Raw genomic sequence first — 21067 nt, 5'->3', positions numbered from 1 at the left:
CGGAGGAGGTGCACCTCGCCTCGGCTCGTCACGCGGGGCGGAGTCGGGGGCGGGGCCGGGCGGAGTCGGGGGCGGGGCTCGGAGGAGGCGCATCTCGCCGCGGCTCGTCACGCGGGAAGGAGTCGGGGGCGGGGCGGAGTCGGGGGCGGGGCCGGGCGGGGTCGGGGCCCGGAGGAGGGGCACCTCGCTGCGGCTCGTCACGCGGGAAGGAGTCGGGGGCGGGGCCAGTCGGGGTCGGGGCCGGGGCGGGGCCCGGAGGAGGCGCACCTCGCCGCGGCTCGTCACGCGGGGCGGAGTCGGGGGCGGGGCCGGGCGGGGTCGGGGCCCGGAGGAGGGGCACCTCGCCGCGGCTCGTCACGCGGGGCGGGGTCGGGGTCGGGGCCGGGGCGGGGCCCGGAGGAGGCGCACCTCGCCGCGGCTCGTCACGCGGGGCGGGGTCGGGGGCGGGGCCGGGGCGGGGCCCGGAGGAGGCGCACCTCGCCGCGGCTCGTCACGCGGGGCGGAGTCGGGGCCGGGGCGGGGCCCGGAGGAGGCGCACCTCGCCGCGGCTCGTCACGCGGGGCGGAGTCGGGGCCGGGGGCGGGGCCCGGAGGAGGGGCACCTCGCCGCGGCTCGTCACGCGGGGCGGGCCCGGGCGGAGGCGGCCGCCGGCGTCCCGCGCTTTGCGAGGCCCCGCGGGGCGGGCAAGTCGGGGCTCCGGAAGGGCGGGTAACGTGCGGCAGTCAGGGGCAACGGGAAATGGGGCTTCGGTTTGGCCCGGGTGGACACAGGGCGGGGCGGGGCGTCCACGCGGCGGGCCCCGGCCTCCCTCCCTCCCTCGGCCGCCCCTGCCCGGCCCGGGCCCTGAGGGCTGTCGGTGACTCCTCGGTACCTCGGGGCCGGCGCCGCTCTGTAGCCCCGGGCACCTCGGGCTCACGCTCGGGTCCCGCGATCGGTCCCCGCCGCGGAGCTGGGCGGTGGGGTGACGAGTGGACCGGGGGCGGCCCGGCCAGTCCGGGCAGTGCGCAGGCGCAGAGGCTAGTTACCGCCGCTCGCGCAGGCGCAGAGGCCCTTCCGGGGGCGGGACGCGGCCCGGCGCCGCCCGGCCGGCGATGCTACGGCTGGGCCGCGGGCTGAGGCGTCTCGGAGCGCGAGCGGGCGCGCGGGGCTCCGTTCGGCCTTCCGGCGCCGCGATGCCCAAGAAGGCCGGGGCGGCGGGCAAGGCAAGGCCGGTGGAGAGCCCGGTGGGGGGGAGGGACGGAGGCGCGGCCCCGCTCTGCGTCCGCGCTCCGGACCCGCGCCCGTCCTCGCCGGGAAGCTCCGCGGGGCCGCGCCGGCGGGCTCGGGGTGAGCCCGGAGGCCGTGGAGACGCACTCGGGGGCCGCGGGCGAGCGCCGCCGCGCGTAGGGAGACGTAACGTGTGCGCGGCGTTGTCCTTGCAGGGCAAGAGCCGGGGCGAGGAGCCCGAGCGGCCGCTCCCTCCCGCGGGCCCCGTGGCGGCCGGCCCGGGGGGTGCTGTCACCGTAGCCGTCCGGGCCAAACCCGGCTCCAGACACAACGCCGTCACGGGTACTGTGGGCGCCCGCGGGGCCGGAGGACGGAGGGGGCGGGGCCGGAGGACGGAGGGGGCGGGGCCGGAGGACGGAGGAGGCGGGGCCGGAGGACGGGGGGGCGGGGCCTGGGGGAGGGGGGCGGGGCGGGGCCGGAGGGGGGCGGGGGCGGAGGACGGGGGGCCTGGACGGGGGGCGGGGCCTGGGGGAGGGGGCGGGGGGCCGGAGGACGGATGGGCGGGGCCGGAGGACGGGGGGCGGGGCCTGGGGGGGACGGGGGCGGGGCCTGGGGGGACGGGGGCGGGGCCGGAGGACTGAGGGGGCGGGGACGGAGGACAGCGGGGGCGGGGCCTGGGGGAGGGGGCGGGGCCTGGGGGAGGGGGCGGGGCTGGAGGACTGAGGGTCGGGGTCGGCCGGGCCCCGCCGCCGCCGGGACTGCGAGCCATCACCGCACAGCTCCGCTCACATCGCCGAAGCCAGGCACCTGCTCCCGGCCCGCGCCGCCTTCCCCGAGGTGGAAGCCCGCAGCGCCCGTGTGGGAAGCGCCGCTCCCCCTGCGGAGCCCTGGCCGTTAGACCGAGTGCACTCCCGCTGCCCAGAGTCGAGCCCCAGCCGCGGCCTGTCGGTCCGGGAGACCGTACGGTTGATACTCCCTGCCGCGCGGGCAGCTGGAGCGGCCATTGCTCCATCCGACAGGGACTCGGTGAACCCCGTTGGGCCGGGCCAATGCAAACTGACTGCGAGGAGAACAAGTTCCTGGACGCTAAGACCCCCCGCGTTTCATTCCAGATGTGACGACCGACGCGGTGGGCGTGGCCGTCGCAGCCCCGCCCACCGAGGGAGAGGCCAACGCCGAGCTCTGCCGGTTCCTTTCCAAGGTCCTGGACCTCAGGAAGAGCGATGTGGTTCTGGAGAAGGTGAGCCTCCGTATAAACACCTGGCGCCGTCCTGTCGGTATTGCTATAGTAGTGATTTGTTTCCAATAATTTGGAAAGCCGGTTGGGTGCTTTTGGCTCAGATTCATTCAAACCTCGCTGGATTCTTGAGCTTCCTTCATTTCCGTTTCTCAGTCCTCACCAGACCCCTGGTAGACTTCCCCGGTTGCCACCATGTTCCCCGTGTCCTCCTTTCAAGATTTGTTCCCTGAACCTGTTGTTAGGTGATCCTTGCTCACTTCTTCCTACAAGACATGGCCACACAAATAAAAAAAAAAAAACAGACATTGTTCCTGTTGCTCATCTCCCTGAGCAAGGTCAGCAGGGATTTCCGGTTCACCCATTGGCTTTGCTCGGTAGGAAGACAGCAGGTCCCTAAGTCCTCGATACCACGGGGGCTGACTCCTGGCTACACCACCCTAGGTATACGGAAGTAGACTGCAGGAAGGGGAGCCGGCCACAGCTGTGTTTCTAAAGCGGTTTTCCAGGGCTACATCTTGCAGCTCAATCTGAGTGGCATTTAAGTCCTCGATAGACAAACTACTCCTAAAATTCCATCTGATCAGCTGCTTTGTTTTGTTGGTTGTGGGGCTTGAAGTCAGAGCCTGGGCACTGTTCCTGAATTTTTTTTTTTTTGCTCAAAGCTAGTGCTTACTCTACCACTTGAGCCACAGTTCCACTTCGTTTTTCTTTTTTCTGGTTGGTCGTGAGACTTGAACTCGGGGCCTGGGCGCTGTCCCTCAGCTCTTCAGTTCAAGGCTAGCGCTCTACCACTTGAGCCACAGTGCCACTTCCGGCTTTTCTTTTTGCTTATGTGGTGCTGAGGAATGGAACCCAGGGCCTCAGGCATGCAAGGCAAGCACTCTACCACTGAGCCACCTTCCCAGCCCTGGGCTGCTTTTGAACCACTATCTTCAGATCTCAGCCTCCTGAGTAGCTAGGATGATAAGCATAAGCCACCAGTGCCCAGCAAAAAAATTTTTTTCACTTCCAGTTTTTAGGTGGTTAATTGGAGATAAAAGTATCCTGGCCTTTCCTGCCTGGACTGACTTCAGACCACAAACCTCAGATCTCAGCCTCCCAAGTAGTCAGGATTAGGTTAGAGCCACTGGTGCCTGGCCCTGCTTAGTTTTTTATCTTTTTCAACACATGTAAATACACATCTTTTCATTGGTTGTGAAATCATAGCATTCAGATAGGTGGTTATTTTGGATTTAGGATTTTCCAAAAATATGCAACAATATAAATAATAGCAATTTGGGGCTGGGAAGGTAGCTCAGTGGTAGAGTGCTTGCCTTGCATCCATGAAGCCCTGGGTTTGATTCCTCAGTACCACATAAACAAAAAAATGGAAGTGGCACTGTGGCTCAAGTAGTAGAGCTCTACCTATCCAAAAAAATATAAAATAAAAATAGCAATTTGTTTATATTTAGAATTACTTTTGTGCAAAGCTACTAAATTGTAACTGTTTTGGTATTTTTTTTTTGTCGGTCATGGGGCTTGAACTCTGGGCCTGGGCGCTGTCCCTCAGCTCTTCAGCTCAAGGCAAGCGCTCTACCACTTGAGCTACAGCGCCACTTCCGGTTTTCTGGTGGTTTATTGGAGATAGGAGTCTCACGGTCTCTCCTGCCCGGGCTGGCTTTGAACCGCGATCCTCAGATCTCAGCCTCCTGAGTAGCTAGGATTACAGGCGTGAGCCACCAGCGCCCGGCTGGTTTTCATTCTGAACTTTTAAATGCTGAAGTTTTATTACTATGGAAATGGAGGTATACCGGTAGAAGCAGAAGTGGCAGGACAGTGTAGCTCAGCTCTTAGGAAAGCTTACTTAGGGTGCAGACACAGCTCAAGCAGCAGCAGAGCCCCTACCCTGGAAGCCCAAGGCTCTGAGTTCAAACCCAGAACCTCAGAAGAAAAAGGGAAAACCATCTGTGACACTGCTGTCCTCACCAGCTTGGAACATTTCATGTTTTTCCTTTTGGCTCAGGGTGGTAAATCTCGCGAAAAGGTGGTGAAGCTTTTGGTCTCTACAACACCAGAAGAGATCTTAGAGAAATTGAAAAAGGAAGCTGAAAAAAAATAAAAGCAAGACTGAGAGGTACATCTTCGAAGGATTTTTTTAATTGTTTATGAGGAGGCTCATGACAGGAAAATATATGTAAGTGTACAAACATGAGGGGAATGGCATGTATGTACACACACGTACGTACACACACACATACATACATACATACAATCAATCAATCAATCAGAGATTTAGCACCATACATTGAAAACACTGAAACACCAGACTCCAAACAGCCCGAATGCTGTTCCTCTGGCTTGGTGATACCACAAGGCGGGTCTGAAGGCTCGTCAGGGTCGTCTGACTGCCTTCACAGATTCACTGCAAACTGCTGGAGAAGGTCAAAACAAAACCCAACTAGGAATGTGGTTATTCCTTTACCCTACAAAGTAAAAGCAAGCATTTTCTGTTATTTTCAAGTTTTTATTTCTGTGTTGAAAGCAGAACTTCTGTAGATCAAACATGGAAAACATAGCAAACCCAGAGCACTATGAAGCCGTAGGATTAATGAATCCAAGAAGCCAAGCAGTGTAACTCACAGAGTTTTGGATGGGATTCGTATTCCAGCAACCATAACCTCATTCTAGGAAGATTTTTTTTTTTTTTTTAGTTTTAAATTCCAAAAAATTACCAGCCCAGGCCCTGAAATAGGATGGAAAATAACCAGCATGCAGCACATAGACTCATGCTGGCAACGCAAATGGCTTCTCTGAACTGCGCGTGCACGTCCTCAGTAGTAGCCATAGGGAGGCTGTTGGCCATAGCCATGCTGTCCACACTGCTGGGGGTAGTAAGGCTCCTGTCCGTGCCGAGGGTAATTGTTGCCCCAGGATCGCCCGTGCCACTGATTAGCTCGATTGTCGCTTGGCCATCCCCGTCTGCTGTCCCTACCTCTAAACTGTCTGTTATCCTGCAACCTGCAAGAAAAACACACATGCATACACGTGAGAAACCTAGCTCAGTGCATTTGACTTCTGGATTTTCTAATCTACAAAATGTTACAGCACTAGTTAAGTCAAAGCTTTCCTAAGATTTCAAACGTGGCATTAGATACACTTCACTGGAAAAGGGGAACTACTGAATCCAAGCCACACAACAGTTCTGAAGCAAACAGAAAGCTTCTAAATTATATAGCATCAATATGGTAAGTTATGCTTTTATTTTGAATTATTAAATGTAAGTTCTACCTTTTAAAACTTCTTTGCAAAGTATAGCAAAATCAAAACAGTACCTTTTTTCTTTAGCATCAATTAGGTATACAAGGGGGGATTCGTTTTAATATGTCCATTTATGTATTTAATAATTTTGATTAGAATCAACTCATGTCATTCCCCAATGCCTTCTTTATGGAATCAAGTACACAGACTGTAGTTTTAAAATTATATTTACTTGGGCCAGGCACCAGTGGCTCACGCCTGTAATCCTTGCTCGTCAGGAGGCTGAGGTCTGAGGATAGTTCAAAACCAGTCGGGGCAGGAAAATCTGTGAGACTCTCATCTCCAATTAACCACCAGAAAACCAAAAGTGGCGCTGTGGCTCAAAATGGTAGAGCGCTCTCCTTGAACTAAAGAGGTCCCGGACAGCACCCAGACCCAGAGTTCAAGCCCCACAACTGACCAATAAAACTATACTTGGGTTGGAGGTGTAGCTCAGATATAGTAGAGCACCAAATAAGTGAAAGCAAGTGTCAAACAGCAAGTTCAAGTTCGTTTCAGATCAAAACCCAAAAAAACCACACTATAGAGCTGGGTGTTGGTGACTCAGGCTGATAAACCTGGCTGCTCAAGAGGTAAAGATCTGAAGATCGTGGTTTGAAGCCAGCCTGGGCAAGAAAGTCTGTGAGACTCTTCTCCAATTAAGAACCAAAAAGCCAGAAGTAGAGCTGGGTTCAAGTGGTAGAGTGCTAGCCTCAAGCAAAAAGGGGACAGCATTCAGGCCCTGAGTTCAAGCCTCAGGACCAGCAATAAACACAGGAAAAAAATATTTGCAAAGAAAAACACTAGTCTACAAAAAAAGGGTTAATATTTTTTTCTTTCATGGGCCATTTACTTGTTTTGAAGTTAAGAGTTAAGCTACTCAGCACAGGCGGGTCATGAACTTGTGACTCCAGCCTCAGTCTCCTGAGTGCTAAGATTACAGATGTGTACTATCCTGCCCAGGACAGAGATTAGTGGTGTGGCTCCAGTGGCAGAGTGTTTGCCTAGCATGCAGAAGGCCCTGGGTCCAATCCTCAGTACTTCAACCACGAAGAGTACATACCTCAAGGCAAACACTGATGGTACTCTGTCCCAGGCACTGCTGCCCTCACGGCCGGGCCTTACGTCCTCTCCCAGATAGATCCGTGTTTACTCTGAAGTCACACTTACCGATTGCCTCTGTTTCTGTGGTTCCCACCGGCTCTGCTATTCCACTCCTCAATAATTGGGGGAGATTCCGGAGGGTGTCTCAAGTACTCCTGGTACTCTTTGTCGTCCTTTGTGAATCTACTTGCAAACATCTCTTCGAAATTTGGAACAGCTTTAGAAGTGTCAGTCATCCTGAAATTCTGTATGGTGTTTAAGATGTATCTGTTAGAAAAATTTAGTGTTACCTTATCAGATAATGAAAAACAAGTATGAGCAATTTTTGACAAGATGTCCATAAGAATCCCTTTAAAAAAGTACTGTAGTCAGGCTGGGAAGGTGGCTCAGTGGTAGAGCGCTTGCCTTGCATGCCTGAGGCACTGGGTTCTAATCCTCAGCACCACATAAGCAGAAATAGCTGGAAGTGGCGCTGTGGCGCCAGAGGTAGAGAGGGACAGCGCCCAGGCCCAGAGTTCAGGCCCCACGACCCGCAAAAAAAAAAAAAAAAAAAAAAGTACTGTAGTGGGGCGCCAGTGGCTCACGCCTGTCATCCTAGCTACTCAGGAGGCTGAGATCTGAGGGTCATCTCCAATTAACCACTTAGAAAAAGCCGGAAGCAGCGCTAGGTTTGAAACTGGCCCGGGCGATAAAGCCATTGAGATTCTCCAGTTAACTACCAAAAAAGCCGAAGCGGAGCTTGGCCCAAGGAGTAGAGTTCGTGCCCCAGGTCCGGCCAAAAAACCCTGAAGATGTTTAGACATGCACTAAACTTCCAAAGCTGCTCTATTCCAGACCCGGTGCTCATCAGGAACCTAAGATACAGCGAAAAGCAGCGTTGCGCGGCGCGGCCGGGATCCGAGTCAGACTCCGCCGCACGTGCCTGAGGGGGGCGGGGCGGGGGCCTGGGGAGAGATGCGGGTGTGAACGGTGCTTTTTCTGATGGGCGGCGGAGCTGCGTGCGCAGCGGGGAGGTGGAGAGCCGGTGGAGGGCGGGCGGGTCGTGGGAGCCCAATCAAGCCGGCAAGGCGGCCCCAAGGCCGCTGGCAGCTCCAGACTGCAGGTTTAAGGCCAAGGCTCCTAGTAAGGTTCGTGACGGGAGTACCTCCGCGGGGACCCTCCCCCCCGCGGGGACCCTCCTCGCGGGGAGACCCACCCCCGCGGTGACCCTCCCCCCGCGGTGACCCTCCCCCCCGCGGGGACCCTCCCCGCGGGGAGACCCACCCCCGCGGTGACCCTCCCCCCGCGGTGACCCTCCTCGCGGGGAGACCCTCCCCCCCGCGGGGACCCTCCTCGCGGGGTGACCCTCCCCCCCGCGGTGACCCTCCTCGCGGGGAGACCCTCCCCCCCGCGGGGACCCTCCTCGCGGGGTGACCCTCCCCCCCCGCGGGGACCCTCCTCGCGGGGTGACCCCCCCCGCGGGGACCCTCCTCGCGGGGAGACCCTCCCCCCGCGGGGACCCTCCTCGCGGGGTGACCCCCCCCGCGGGGACCCTCCTCGCGGGGTGACCCTCCTCGCGGGGTGACCCCCCCCGCGGGGACCCTCCTCGCGGGGTGACCCTCCTCGCGGGGAGACCCTCCCCCCCGCGGGGACCCTCCTCGCGGGGAGACCCTCCCCCCCGCGGGGACCCTCCTCGCGGGGTGACCCCCCCCGCGGTGACCTTCCTCGCGGGGAGACCCTCCCCCCCCCGCGGGGACCCTCCCCGCGGTGACCCTCCTCGCGGGGAGACCCTCCCCCCCAGCCCTCCTCGACGCGTGAACGCGACGTGGCTCCGCGGGCGCTCCACCAGAGCCGCAGCTCCGGCCGGGCCGTCTGCGAACTCGGATCTCGGCCCCGGAGCCGCGGGGGGGAGGCGGGCGCCGGGCCCCCGACCCCCGACCCCCCGTACTCACCCCACAGGCCGGGCCCGGGCTCGGCCGAACCTCCCAGCGACGCGCGGACGCAGCGGCCTCCGCCCCGCCCCTCTCCACGGCGACCGGTGCCTCCCGCCGGCTGACTTCCGCTTCCGGCCGCTGCCCCCCCCCCCCCTCCGAGTCTCGCGATACCCAGTTTGCCGCGGATTTTGTTCTCGTTCGGCAGGCCGGCCTCTGAGCGGCGGCGCGAGGTGCCGGGAGCCGCGGTCCCCGAGGGGAAGGCGCGCGGGGCCGCCCGCCCGGCCCTCCCGCGCCCCCTCACCCCGCGCCCCCTCACCCCGCCCGCCCGGCCCTCCCGCGCCCCCTCACCCCGCGCCCCCTCACCCCGCCCGCCCGGCCCTCCCGCGCCCCCTCACCCCGCCCGCCCGGCCCTCCCGCGCCCCCTCACCCCGCCCGCCCGGCCCTCCCGCGCCCCCTCACCCCGCCCGCCCGGCCCTCCCGCGCCCCCTCACCCCGCCCGCCCGGCCCTCCCGCGCCCCCTCACCCCGCCCGCCCGGCCCTCCCGCGCCCCCTCACCCCGCCCGCCCGGCCCTCCCGCGCCCCCTCACCCCGCCCGCCCGGCCCGCCCGGCCCTCCCGCGCCCCCTCACCCCGCGCCCCCTCACCCCGCCCGCCCGGCCCTCCCGCGCCCCCTCACCCCGCCCGCCCGGCCCTCCCGCGCCCCCTCACCCCGCGCCCCCTCACCCCGCCCGCCCGGCCCTCCCGCGCCCCCTCACCCCGCCCGCCCGGCCCGCCCGCGCCCCCTCACCCCGCGCCCCCTCACCCCGCCCGCCCGGCCCGCCCGCGCCCCCTCACCCCGCCCGCCCGGCCCGCCCGCGCCCCCTCACCCCGCGCCCCCTCACCCCGCCCGCCCGGCCCGCCCGCGCCCCCTCACCCCGCCCGCCCGGCCCGCCCGCGCCCCCTCACCCCGCCCGCCCGGCCCGCCCGCGCCCCCTCACCCCGCCCGCCCGGCCCTCCCGCGCCCCCTCACCCCGCCCGCCCGGCCCTCCCGCGCTCCCTCACGGGCCTTCCCTCCCTCCCACGCCCCGCCCGGGCCTTCCCGCCCTCGCCCGCTCAGGCCTTCCCGCGCCTACCCAGGTCTTCTTGCCCACACCAGCCTCGGGTTCCCGCGCCTGCCCAGGCCTTCTTGCCCACGCCCCGCCCGGGCCTTCCCGCCCTCGCCCGCGGGGCCTTCCCGCGCCTGCCCAGGCCTTCTTGCCCACACTGGCCTCGGCCTTCCCGCCCTCGCCCGCGGGGCCTTCCCGTCCTGCCCGCCCTCGCGTGCCCGCCCCGCCCCTCCTGCCTATGCCTGCTTAGGCCTTCCCACGCCCCCTGGCCCTTCCCGCCTGGCCCTTCCCGCCAGCCCGGCTCTTCCTGCCCGCACCCGCTGGGCCTTCCCGCCCGTGTCCGACCTTTCCCATACCTGTCCGCCTCCAGTTCTTGCTTCCATCCGTCGCCAACTTGTGTTGAATCTGACGACCGTGCTCTCCCCACACCGTAGCCCCCACCTGGCACCCAAGTCGCCCCGTTCCCTGCATGGTGCAGGTCAAAGGTCAGTTCTTTCTCAGCCTCCTCTGTCTGTGCAAAAGCAGATTACACATACAGGACCTGATCCACTCGTTCCTCATCTAGATTGTTGGTGTACCTTTTTTTTTGGGGGGGGGGGGGGTCTGGTCGCGGGGCCTGAACTCTGGGCCTGGGCGCTGTCCCTCAGCTCTTCAGCTCAAGGCTAGCGCTCTACCATGTGAGCCACAGTGCCACTTCCAGCTTTTTCTGCTTATGTGATGCTGAGGAATCGAATCCAGGGCCTCATGCATGCGAGGCAAGCGCTCTACCACTGAGCCAACTTCCCAGCGCCATGGTGTACCTTTTTTTAAAAAAGAATTTTATTGCCAAGGTGATATACAGAGTGGTTATAGTTACGTAAGTACGTTTCTTGTCAAACTTTTTAACCCCTCCCCCATTTTTCTCCCTGAAAGATTAAATGAAAGATTATTTGACATTGCCAGAGAACCACGCAGACATCCAGGTACAGGGAACAAAGATTATTGCCAGGAAAGGAGGCCTGCAAGACTCCTCACAAGGGAGAAGTGAGAAGAAGCACCGGCTATTGTCTGAGGTGACCTATATTACCTAGGGAATTTAGAAAGGGCTAGGGGAGGCAGAGACCCTGGTGTGGACGAGTGGGCCAGGGGCTTCATCATAGAAGGCTAGGATATATGGCTGCTGCCCAAGTAGTAGATAAGGGGCCCTGCAACTGCCCAGACCTGAAGGTCACTCTAAGGGGCTCTTGCTGCCTTGTATGGTGGTAGCTGCCCCAGAGAAGTGCCATCCCAAGGTAAAGGCTGGTTATTTACTGCCTTTACTACATGGGCCTAGTGTTCTAGGAAGGGAGCATGCTAAACTGTGAAGGGAAGGAGTGGACTAAGCTATAGAAAGGACTTAATTTGGCGAACACTCCCACTTTCCCTCTCAGCCCCCCCAAGTTGTACAGATCCTTTCCAACTTACTGTCTCGTGAGTATCACTGTTGCATTGGTTTCCCCTTCCTCTCACCATGGTGTTTCTTTCTGCTTGGAGTTAAACACACAGACCATGCACATGGGCACACATCTCTAGATACTGAAATTGTATCCCTTCCTTAGAATTGTAGCAAGTGACATCTCCATCTGGAACTTCTTTTCTCTCTCTCTTTTTTTTTTTTTGTGCTGGTAGTGGAGCTTGAACTTGGTCTGAGCGCTGTCCTTAAGCTCTTTTGCTCAAGGCTAGCGCCCTACCACTTTGAGCCACAGCTTACTTCTGGCTCCTGGTAGTTAATTGAAGATAAGAGTCCCCTGGGTTTTCCTAAGGCCTGAGCTGTATTTAAACTGTGATGCTTAGATCTCAGCCACCTGAACAGCTTGAATTACAGGCATGAGCCCCTGGCTCTGGGCTTAGAACTAATATTTACTCTTACTGAATATCTGCAGTACTTTCTAATGACTTAGATACAAGTCTTTCTTTTAAACAGTAAACCGACCTTTATGTAATATTTCCTGCATGGCACCACATATGTATGTATGTATATATATATATATATATATATATATATATATATATGGTATATAATATATATATCTTTTTTTTTTGTCAGTCAGGGGCTTGAACTCTGGGCTTGGGCGCTGTCCCTGCCCTCTTCAGCTCAAGGCAAGTGCTCTACCCCTTGAGCATCACCTCCAGTTTTCTAGTGATTTATTTGAGATAAGAGTCTCAAGGACTTTACTGCCTGGGCTGGCTTTGAACTGCAATCCTCAGATCTCAGCTTCCTGAGTAGCAAGGATTACAGGCTTGAGCCACCGACGCCAGGCTGAGGCACCACGTATAATACTGTTCTTCAGATAAAGTAGAAGTAGAAAGTGTGTGACTACTAATGGTACAAGCCATTTTAGGAACAGTAGCTGCAACAGTGTACAGGATGGTATTGATGGGAAGACAGGACAGTTTTAGTGTCTAGTAGTAATTTACCCTATCTCATGACCAACTTAGTAGCTGACTGGATGATAGGAGAAAAATATAGGCAGGAACCAGGGTAGATTCTAATTCATGAGCCTGGGAATTTGGCCTGAAAAGTATCAATAGTGTAAATTTTATAGCAGAAATGAACTCATAGCACAAGCAGGTTTGCAAAATTCAAGATGATAGACCACCTAGAATTTGCCCAGGGTTGTTAGAAATACAGGACTAAAGCTCAGGAACAACTGTACCAAATACATGCATGATTCACCATGAAGAACCGCAGTTGAAGTCACTGGTGTGTATGATGGAAAGATTAGGGAAGAACGTATTTATAGAGAAGAGCAGAAGGCCAAGAGTTAAACAAGAATTGCCCATATATAGGAAGCAAAAATATAGGAGAGGGCTGGGAAGGTGGCTCAGTGGTAGAGCGCTTGCCCTGCATGCCTGAGGCCCTGGGTTCGATTCCTCAGCACCACATAAGCAAAAAGAAAAAAAGCCGGAAGTGGCGCTGTGGCTCAGGTGGTAGAACGCTAGCCTTGAGCTGAAGAGCTGAGGGACAGCGCCCAGGCCCAGAGTTCAGGCCCCACGACCAGACGCCCCCCCCCCCCAAAAAAAAAAAAAAAATATATATATATATATATATATATATATATATATTGGAGAAGGACATTGTAACAGGAAAAAAGGAAGATGCTTTACAATCTAGTATTAGGAGTTGGGATTATTTGGAAAGATGGGAGTTGTAGACCAGTTTTTTTTTTTTTTCATAGAAAAAGTACAATTTTAACACCAAGCATTTGACATGGAAACACCTCAGAAAGCACATAGCTTGTTGGTTTCTCCAATTTGCCTTATCTAAAAATTTGCCTTATCTAAAAATCATTCTAATGGAACATCCTTCTAACAACCAAATATTTTTCTGTATGAATACCTTTCACTTTAAAAGGCAAATATCCTTATTTATTGACACTATCTTACTTAGTTTTCACATAAAATAAGAAGGAATTGAAGTACTGCTTTTACTTATAGCAAACCCAAGCACATTGTTCCTAGTCTTCCCACCTTCCAACCCAATGAGGTGTGAGTGTTCTGTCAGCTTTAATTACTACTCCAGGGAAATTAATCAAAACTAGAAAATAGCTTTAATTAGGTTTCTTGGATTATATTGGTTACGTAGCTTTTAAATTTTATAAAAACTAAAGGTCTGGCACCTGTGGTTTACATTTATAATCTTAACTACCCAGGAGGCTAAGATCTCAGGATAACAGCGTGAAGCCAGCTCAGGAAAACCAATCTGAGAGACTCATTTCCAATTAACTGGCAAAAGCTAGAACTAGAAGTGTGGTTCAAATGGTAGATTTTTACCAGCCATGGGTGGAAAACCTGACTGGTGTTTGAGGACCTGAGTTCAAGCCCAGTACCAGAAAACAAAACAAGCAAACAAAAAACAACAGTGAGGTAGATTAATAAATACCCAGTTTATTAACAAGTTTATAATAATTATAATTTATAATAAAAGATAAACGAGTTCTTAGATTCAATTTTATATTTAAACTCAATAATCCTTTAATTTTGATAACAGATTCAACACAAAATGTCCTTTCTAATGTCATGAAATACTTCAAATCACTTTCTAGGTCTATCAATAAATATTATTTGAAAAATACGAGGTAATTCTTGCTCCCCCTCCACAAGCATCCTGAAAGGCTAATAAGCACATTGGTGGATTACTAAAGAAAAATGTAACTGGGTGCTGGTGGCTCATGCTGAGATCTGTATGTTCAATTCAAAACCAGCCCAGGCAAGAAAGTCCCTTAGACTCTTACCTCCAATTATCTACTAGAAAACCAGAAGTGGTGGTGTGGCTGAAAGTGGTAGAACACTAGCCTTGAGCCAAATAGCTGAGAACAGCTCCCAGGCCCTGAGTTCAAGCCCCACAGCCAGGGAAAAAAAAAGGGAATGGCAGCCTTCTTGCTCTTTCTGATCTGGAAAAGTCTAATTCTTCCCTTCCTTGATTACATCTTCAGCAAAATAGGAATCGTTATCCTTGCTGCCTCTCAGGTTCGTAAGTTTATTGTGAAAATGATTGCATTATAAAATACTTTAGGCTTCATTGAAAAAAGATGGTATATGAGTGCTAGTAACTTAGTTATTGTAAGTTGCATAAATATTTTTTCCAAGAAAACATTTCAAGTTTTATGAGACAGTGTTTAGATGAATATCTTTACTCTTCCATGCTTTTAATTGCATGGATCAGAGATTACAGAAATCCTAATCCAGTTTACCCCAGTGTCTGCCCACATAAGGAGTCCTTTGCAAAGGAGAATTTTTGGGTTTTTTGGCTAGTCCTATAGCAGGTTACTCTAGATTGCTCTGTAGCAAATGATTACAATGAAGATGTTTTATGGCATTAATGGAAGCAAGGGCAATTGCTTTCATTTTAGGCACTGCTTGAACCAGAACTTGTAGTCTCTTATTCAGGAGACCGCTTGTTTTATACTCACTGTTTGTCTTAGTTTACTCCTGAATCAAAAGAAAAACAGGGCAGAAGACAGGAGGCCTGTCCGCCTGCCTCTTTTTGTCTGCTTTGTTTGTGCACCACAGAGATGTCCCCAAAATTATTGAATATATCGACAAACAGCTCACACATGGTTGGAAGCCCACCATGCCCAAGTTATGTATACTTGTGGGTTCATTGTTTTGTGCCCAGAAGCAACTTGTATCTCCATAGAATGCTAGCATTCTGCTACTCAGGAGGCCATCTCTCCTGGAGCTGAAATCCCCATCCCAGGCGGGATGCTCCTGGATGCTCCAGTGTGCAGCACCCGAGGCAAGCTCCATTTCCATGTGTTCCCACTTTACGAAGTCTGCAACTGGGCTTTCCAACTGGGCTTCCCATGTCAGCCTGGCCAGGACACACAGGCACAAAACTGCACTGAACTCCAAAAATTGAGTTTTTAGCTAGGGGCCACTCTACCCCCAGGTAGAGGTACATGAGTTCTTGGATAGTTAAGGCTAAAATGTGTCCATGAAAATAGCTCTGAGGGCTGGGGATGTGGCTCAGTGGTAGAGTGCTTGCCTAGCATGCATGAAACCCTGGGTTCAATTCCTTAGTACCACATAAACAGAAAAAGCTGGAAGTGGAGCTATGGCTCACATGGTAGAGTGCTAGCCGTGAGCAGAAGAAGCTCAGGGACAATATCTAGGCCCTGAGTCAAGCCCCAGGACTGGCAGAAGAAGAAGAAAGAAGAAGAAGGAGAAGAAAGTAGCCCTGAGAGAGACAGAAAACACTCCTATGGTTACTTGGAGTGAGAGACAGAAGAGGGATTGTTTACAAAATATACATGAAGCTGGGCACTGATGGCTCACGCCTGTAATCCTAGCTACTCAGGAGGCTGAGATCTGAGGATCGCAGTTCAAAGCCAGCCTAGGCAGGAAAGTCTGTGAAACTCTTATTTCCAATAAACACTCAGAAAACCGGAAGTGGCACTGTAGCTCAAGTGGTAGAACACTCGCCTTGAGCTGAAGAGCTGAGGGACAGCGCCCAGGCCCAGAGTTCAAGCCCCACGACCTACAGACAAAAAAAAAAAAAAAAACAACAAAATATACATGAAGTATCCTTAGAGGGTGATAAAAATGTCCTAAAACCATTTAGAGCACCACAAATTTACAAAAAATCATGAACCCACATACACTGGTAGGTACATTATACCTTAAAGAAAGAGGCAGGGGCTGGGAAGGTGGCTCAGTGGTAGAGCGCTTGCCTTGCATGCATGAGGCCCTGGGTTTGATTCCTCAGCACCACATAAACAGAAAAAGCCGGAAGTGGTGCTGTGGTTCAAGTGGTAGAGCGCTTGCCTTGAGCTGAAGAGCTGAGGGACAGCGCCCAGGCCCAGAGTTCAGGCCCACAACCGATCAAAAATTAAAAAAAAAAAAAAAAGAGAAAGAGGCAAAGAAGGAGGAGGTAAAGGGGAGAAAGAGGAAGGGACTCTGGATCAAGCTCCAGTATGTGAGCCTGAAGCATTTGGGAGAATACCGTGGAATAGCCACAGGACACAAAAGAGAAGACTCTGGCCTGGAAAACCTCTGGGAGCAAGACAGGACACAAAAGAGAAGACTCTGGCCTGGAAAACCTCTGGGAGCAAGAGATGATAACAAAAACTGTAGTCTCCCTCCTAACAGATCCCTCAAGGAGATGGGAATTATCATGCCAAGAGCAGCCATGATAAAAGGGCGGGCCTCCTCCTGCTCCACACAGAGTAGAGTGTTTGATGCATGATTTTAGCAGAGTCAGAGTTTAATGGCCGAATCAAAGTTTTATTTCTAGGAATTGTTGACAAAACTAGTTGAATTTTAAAAGCTTCTTGTTAAAAGTTGCATCTGAAGACCAATGACAGAGTAAAGCTAGCTAACCATCAGGCAGGGGTCCTTCAGTGCTACAATTACTACACTGAACTCAGGGCCTGGGCGCTGTCCCTCAGCTCTTCAACTCAAGGCTAGGGCTCTACCACTTGAGCCACAGCACCACTTCCAGCTTTTTCTGCTTATGTGGTGCTGAGGAATCGAACCCAGGGCCTCATGCATGCAAGGCAAGCACTCTACCACTGAGCCACCTTCCCAGCCTTTTTTTTTTTTTTTAAGAAAACAGTTCCAAAATGAAATGGTATCTTTAGCTTAGTTAGATCTGCTTCACTGACAGTTTCTCTCTGTGTGTCTCTTGTCTGTCTCTGTCTCTCTCTCCCATACACACACAGTTCAGAACACTTGAGAAGGAGCAGAGCACTGGTACTTGAAACAAGAACTGTGCCCTGGTGCCCAGTACCAGTCAGGACGTCTAGAAGGAGCACATGAGCACCTATCTTCCCTCTTACATGATTTTTAACAGCTGAACCTGCAGCATAATCCAGTCCCCATCTGTGAGTGGAGTGTCCAGAAAGCCAGGGATGCTTGTTATCAATAATTGATGTTTGTTAACCAAGCTCATGCTGTTCTCAGATGCCAATTCACTGATTTATTGTAAGAGATATATTTCTCATCAGTGGTCCAGGCCGCACCCTTCTTTTGATCTCAGTATCCAGATGTTACTGGGAGTATAGACTGTAGCTTTCTCCTTCTATATCCCCACACAGGCATGGAACACAGTGGATGTTTAGTAAATATATGCCAAACAGAATGGAACTCTGCGAAAGGGAAGATTTGCTTATTTAGGGCCATATTCTGTGAAGCAGGAGCTAGAAAGATTTTTACCCACGTTTTAGCTGGTTAAAGGCTGTGAACACCAGCTCCATGCAAAGCCACGAGGCAAGATGAAGAAGCAGCTCTTGATTTTGACTTCTCTCCTTAGACAGCTGGCTTCATTAGAAAGGAAATTCATCTCAGGATTTACTAAACAAGATGTCATTCTAGTTCATTTGTGTGTTCTCTTAACATTTGGAATGAATGCTCTAAAGTATTGTGCTGGGCCACAGGTAATAATAGCACAGTCCACTGCCTGCCCCTGAAATAGATTCTCCAGTAGGAAGAACAACCGTGCTGTCGTTGACTGAATTGTATGGGAAGCAAAGATGTGTGAGTCAGCAGAGTCCAGTTCAGCCTTGAGGGTAGTGTGAGACCTGGTATTAGGTCCATTTTCAGTGAGAATTACATTGTTTGGAAAGAAAGTGTCCTGTCTGTCAGGGCCCTTACAGTAAGGTCACTGGTGATAAGGGACTTCTCTGTCCCCAAAACATGGACCTACCTTGAATCCTCTGAAACTATTTGCTTTCAATACCCCCCAATTCTCCCCAACCCTTCCTGACTTTTGCACATTGCCTAGACTGGTGATACAGGTTTTAATGTTCCTAACACAAAGGAATCAGTACATAGTACATAGGCATCACAGAGTATAGCTAACTGTCCAGAAGACATTGTGAAGTTCAGTCTTCTCTGTTTTTATCCTACATACTCTCCCTCTTTCCCTCTCTGTTTATAATGTACATATAAGTATTTTTAAATTTGTTTTCAGTGCTCAGGCTTGAACTCAAGGCCTCACACAAACTAGGCAGGCTGTTTCAGAAATTATTATTGCTAAGCACACCTGTAATTCTAGTTACTGAGGAGGCCAATATTTGAGAATTGTTGAAGTCAGCCTGTATAGGAAAGACCATGGGACTCTTTTATCTCTAGTTAACCACCAAAAAGCTGGAAGTAGAGCTTAAGTGGTAGAGCATCAGCTTTACGAGAAAAAGCGAAAGGATAGTGTCATGGCCTTGAGTTCAAGTCCCAATATCGGCATAAAAAAACAAGTTTAATTGAAAACCAAGTCTTCCTGGCTCCAAGGAACTTACAAGTCCCTAGTTAGATGGCATTCATTCCTCAGACTGTTTTGCCTGTTCTGACCTATTGTCCTTTAGGGTGGTTACAGGCAGGAGTGGTTGTCTTATTTTGTGATGGATGCAGTTGTGGGGGCTGCTGGAGTAACCTGGTGTGAATGAGGCTCCAGGCTCCATTCTGCTGGTTGGCTCAGAAGGGGCCTCCAAGGGTGAAATGTAAGTTCTGATGATTATAGTTGATATCCAGTGTCTTCTCTATAAACACTGACCTCAGATTTGGTAGCTATAAGCTTTCCAATTATTTCCATAAAATGATCCAGCTGGATCCAAAGGTAAATACCATGATGCCACCAGCTATCTGTAGTCATTCCCTAATTAGTACCTGGCCTGTGAATGCATGGCTCTTTTGTTCTAAATTAGGGTACATCACCTTGTCATCCCTTCCCTGCAGGGAGCCAGCCTGGGGTCAGACTGCCAGAACAGAGGATCATCCAAGGCCTTTGGCAATAGTGTTGGATGTCCTTCTGTGGAGGACAGTAGAGGGAGACGGGCCAGATATGCACATTCAGAAGGCCCCCCAGGAGTCTTAGGGGGCCCAAGGAGCCTGACAGGGTTTGTAAAAGCAGCATGGTCATCACAGTAGCTCAGACCGGGAGCAGGTCATGAGGCCTTCCCAGCCTCAGTCAGCTCACTCAGCCCCTCCTAGCTGGTGAACCCTCCAGTTTCTTCCTTAAATTTGCCTCATGCAAATCACTCCTGGCTTTTTAGACACAGTTTCTTATGCCATCCTCCAGAAGAACTGTATCTGCGTATTTAGTAAATGCCCTGAATGACTCATGGTAAAGCAAGTAAGGGAAACACTGCCCAAGTTGCTACTCAGTCCGTTCCTCCTGGTACTCTTATATCCTGTCAGTTAATTCCGTCACCTGACTTGGGGTGATAATGCAGTCGAGAGGACAAGGGGTCCCCTGGTCTTACTTAGGGGTTTTAGAATCCTAGCACGTCTGTCAAGCTCAGGGCTTCGCCTGTTGTTGGTCTGAGCTAGAATATTTTGAGCCGGGCGCTGGTGGCTCACGCCTGTAATCCTAGCTACTCAGGAGGCTGAGATCTGAGGATCGCGGTTCAAAGCCAGCCGGGGCAGGAGAGACCGTGAGACTCCTATCTCCAATAAACCACCAGAAAACCGGAAGTGGCACTGTAGCTCAAGTGGTAGAGCGCTCGCCTCGAGCTGAAGAGCTGAGGGACAGCGCCCAGGCCCAGAGTTCAAGCCCCAGGACCAACAAAAAAAAAAAAAAGAATATTTTGAGTGTGTTTGCCTCTTTCTAGAAGTCAGCCTTGCCATTCTTGTTTTATTACATTTTTATTAATGTTAACCAATATAAGGAGATTTGATTGTGATGTTTCCACATACTCCTGTTTCCATCCTCACCATTATTATTCTTTCCTACTCCCCCCCTCCTCCTCCTTGTCCTCTTCTTTCTCTTTTCCTCTTCCTCCTCCTCCTCCTCCTCCTCCTCCTCCTCCTCCTCTCACTCCTTCTCCTTCACAGTTTTTAATGGGTTTCTTCTCCCTCTTTGGGGCTTAACCCCAGGGCCTTGCACTTGCTAGAGCCATGCCTCTGGCTCCTCACTATGCTATTTTCATATATGCAGTCCCTTCCTGTGTTAATAAGTAATTTTAGAAGAAGTAGTTTGATAAGTTAGTATTATTGCCATTTTGGTGCCTTTTATATTGAGCCTCTTACCTGTTCTAAAAAGCTAAGGGTGGTTAAACCAGCCATTTGTGTGGGCTGGTTCTTGCTTTGTGACCTGGGCTGGCCTCAAACTCATAAACTCAATGATTGTTTTGCCTACGCTTCTTGAGTAGCTGAGACTACAGGTATTCACCATCATGTCCACTTTTTGCCAACACTATTGTGGGTCATTGTTGTGGTTAGGGAGGGGATTAGAACTTGCTATCACCTTTGCATACTCATTTCTGGGCTGAGGTCCAGTCTTGCTTCTCTGCGCTTTGCAGGAGATGGAAAGAACCCGAGGTAGGTCTTGGAAGCAAAGCCAAGATTCGGAAGGAGCCTAATCTAGCACAGGCAAGGACTTGGTAAGACAGAGCCAAGAGCCTGGGCAGCTTCTATGAAATGGGTAGTTTCCTGGAAGATTCTGTTTACCCCAAGGACCCCAGGTTTGCAAGGGCTCCTCACTTGGAACTGGTAGTTCTGCTGAGCAGTGTTAGAGGCAAAGATTCTAGGAACCAGAACCACTGAGATCCCCAAGATGGGGCTGGGAAGGGAGTAGGAGTGGGGCAGAGTGCCTGGTAAGCTGCCCATGCCAGTCAGCCATGCCAACCGAGCCATCTGCAGATAACCTGTCACATAGTAGGCGTTCAGTAAATATTTGCTGCACTGAAATGAATTGGAAGCCTACTTGTTTCTGTTTTGTATTATTTACTTTTTGTTTGTTTGTTTTTGTATCCTCTTAGTTTACTGGCCAAGAATAAGTACAGTTTTTCA

The 21067-nt window shown here is 53.0% G+C and overlaps 3 protein-coding genes across 5 annotated transcripts in view; 2 read left to right on the top strand and 1 right to left on the bottom strand.

Annotated features, from left to right (window-relative positions):
- The first annotated feature begins 1027 nt into the window (after nt 1-1027).
- On the top strand, nt 1028-4562 carry CUNH15orf40 (chromosome unknown C15orf40 homolog). The gene is made up of 4 exons (XM_042671772.1): nt 1028-1202; nt 1422-1548; nt 2319-2446; nt 4449-4562. Exons 1-4 carry the CDS (start codon nt 1092-1094, stop codon nt 4542-4544), a joined length of 462 nt encoding a protein of 153 aa, XP_042527706.1. The 5' UTR covers nt 1028-1091; the 3' UTR covers nt 4545-4562.
- Nucleotides 4563-4650: 88 nt separating this feature from the next.
- Nucleotides 4651-9930, bottom strand: Ramac (RNA guanine-7 methyltransferase activating subunit). Of its 3 annotated transcripts, none has more exons than XM_042671773.1 (3): nt 9851-9930; nt 6893-7093; nt 4651-5443 (listed from the first exon to the last, which is right to left on the bottom strand). In XM_042671773.1, the coding sequence occupies exons 2-3, from the start codon at nt 7060-7062 to the stop codon at nt 5257-5259; spliced, it is 357 nt and encodes a 118-aa protein (XP_042527707.1). In that variant the 5' UTR covers nt 7063-7093; nt 9851-9930; the 3' UTR covers nt 4651-5256. The 3 variants fall into 3 exon arrangements, with proteins under 3 accessions (XP_042527707.1, XP_042527709.1, XP_042527708.1); XM_042671775.1 differs by lacking the exon at nt 9851-9930 and adding an exon at nt 8758-8840 and having other exon boundaries at nt 6893-7071; XM_042671774.1 differs by lacking the exon at nt 9851-9930 and adding an exon at nt 8758-8839.
- Nucleotides 9931-10132: 202 nt separating this feature from the next.
- The window catches only part of Homer2 (homer scaffold protein 2), a 79491-nt gene continuing 68556 nt past the window's right edge, over nt 10133-21067 (top strand). Inside the window, exon 1 of the mRNA XM_042671771.1 lies at nt 10133-10308. The gene's annotated coding sequence lies outside the window, so the exon portion shown is untranslated. The remainder of the gene's footprint in view (nt 10309-21067) is intronic.

Source organism: Dipodomys spectabilis, unplaced genomic scaffold (assembly GCF_019054845.1).
Source record: "Dipodomys spectabilis isolate Male_0828 unplaced genomic scaffold, ASM1905484v1 ptg000668l, whole genome shotgun sequence".
Classification (NCBI taxonomy): Eukaryota; Metazoa; Chordata; class Mammalia; order Rodentia; family Heteromyidae; genus Dipodomys; species Dipodomys spectabilis.
Note: the sequence above shows the minus strand (reverse complement) of the source record. Positions and strands in the feature narration are given on the sequence as shown.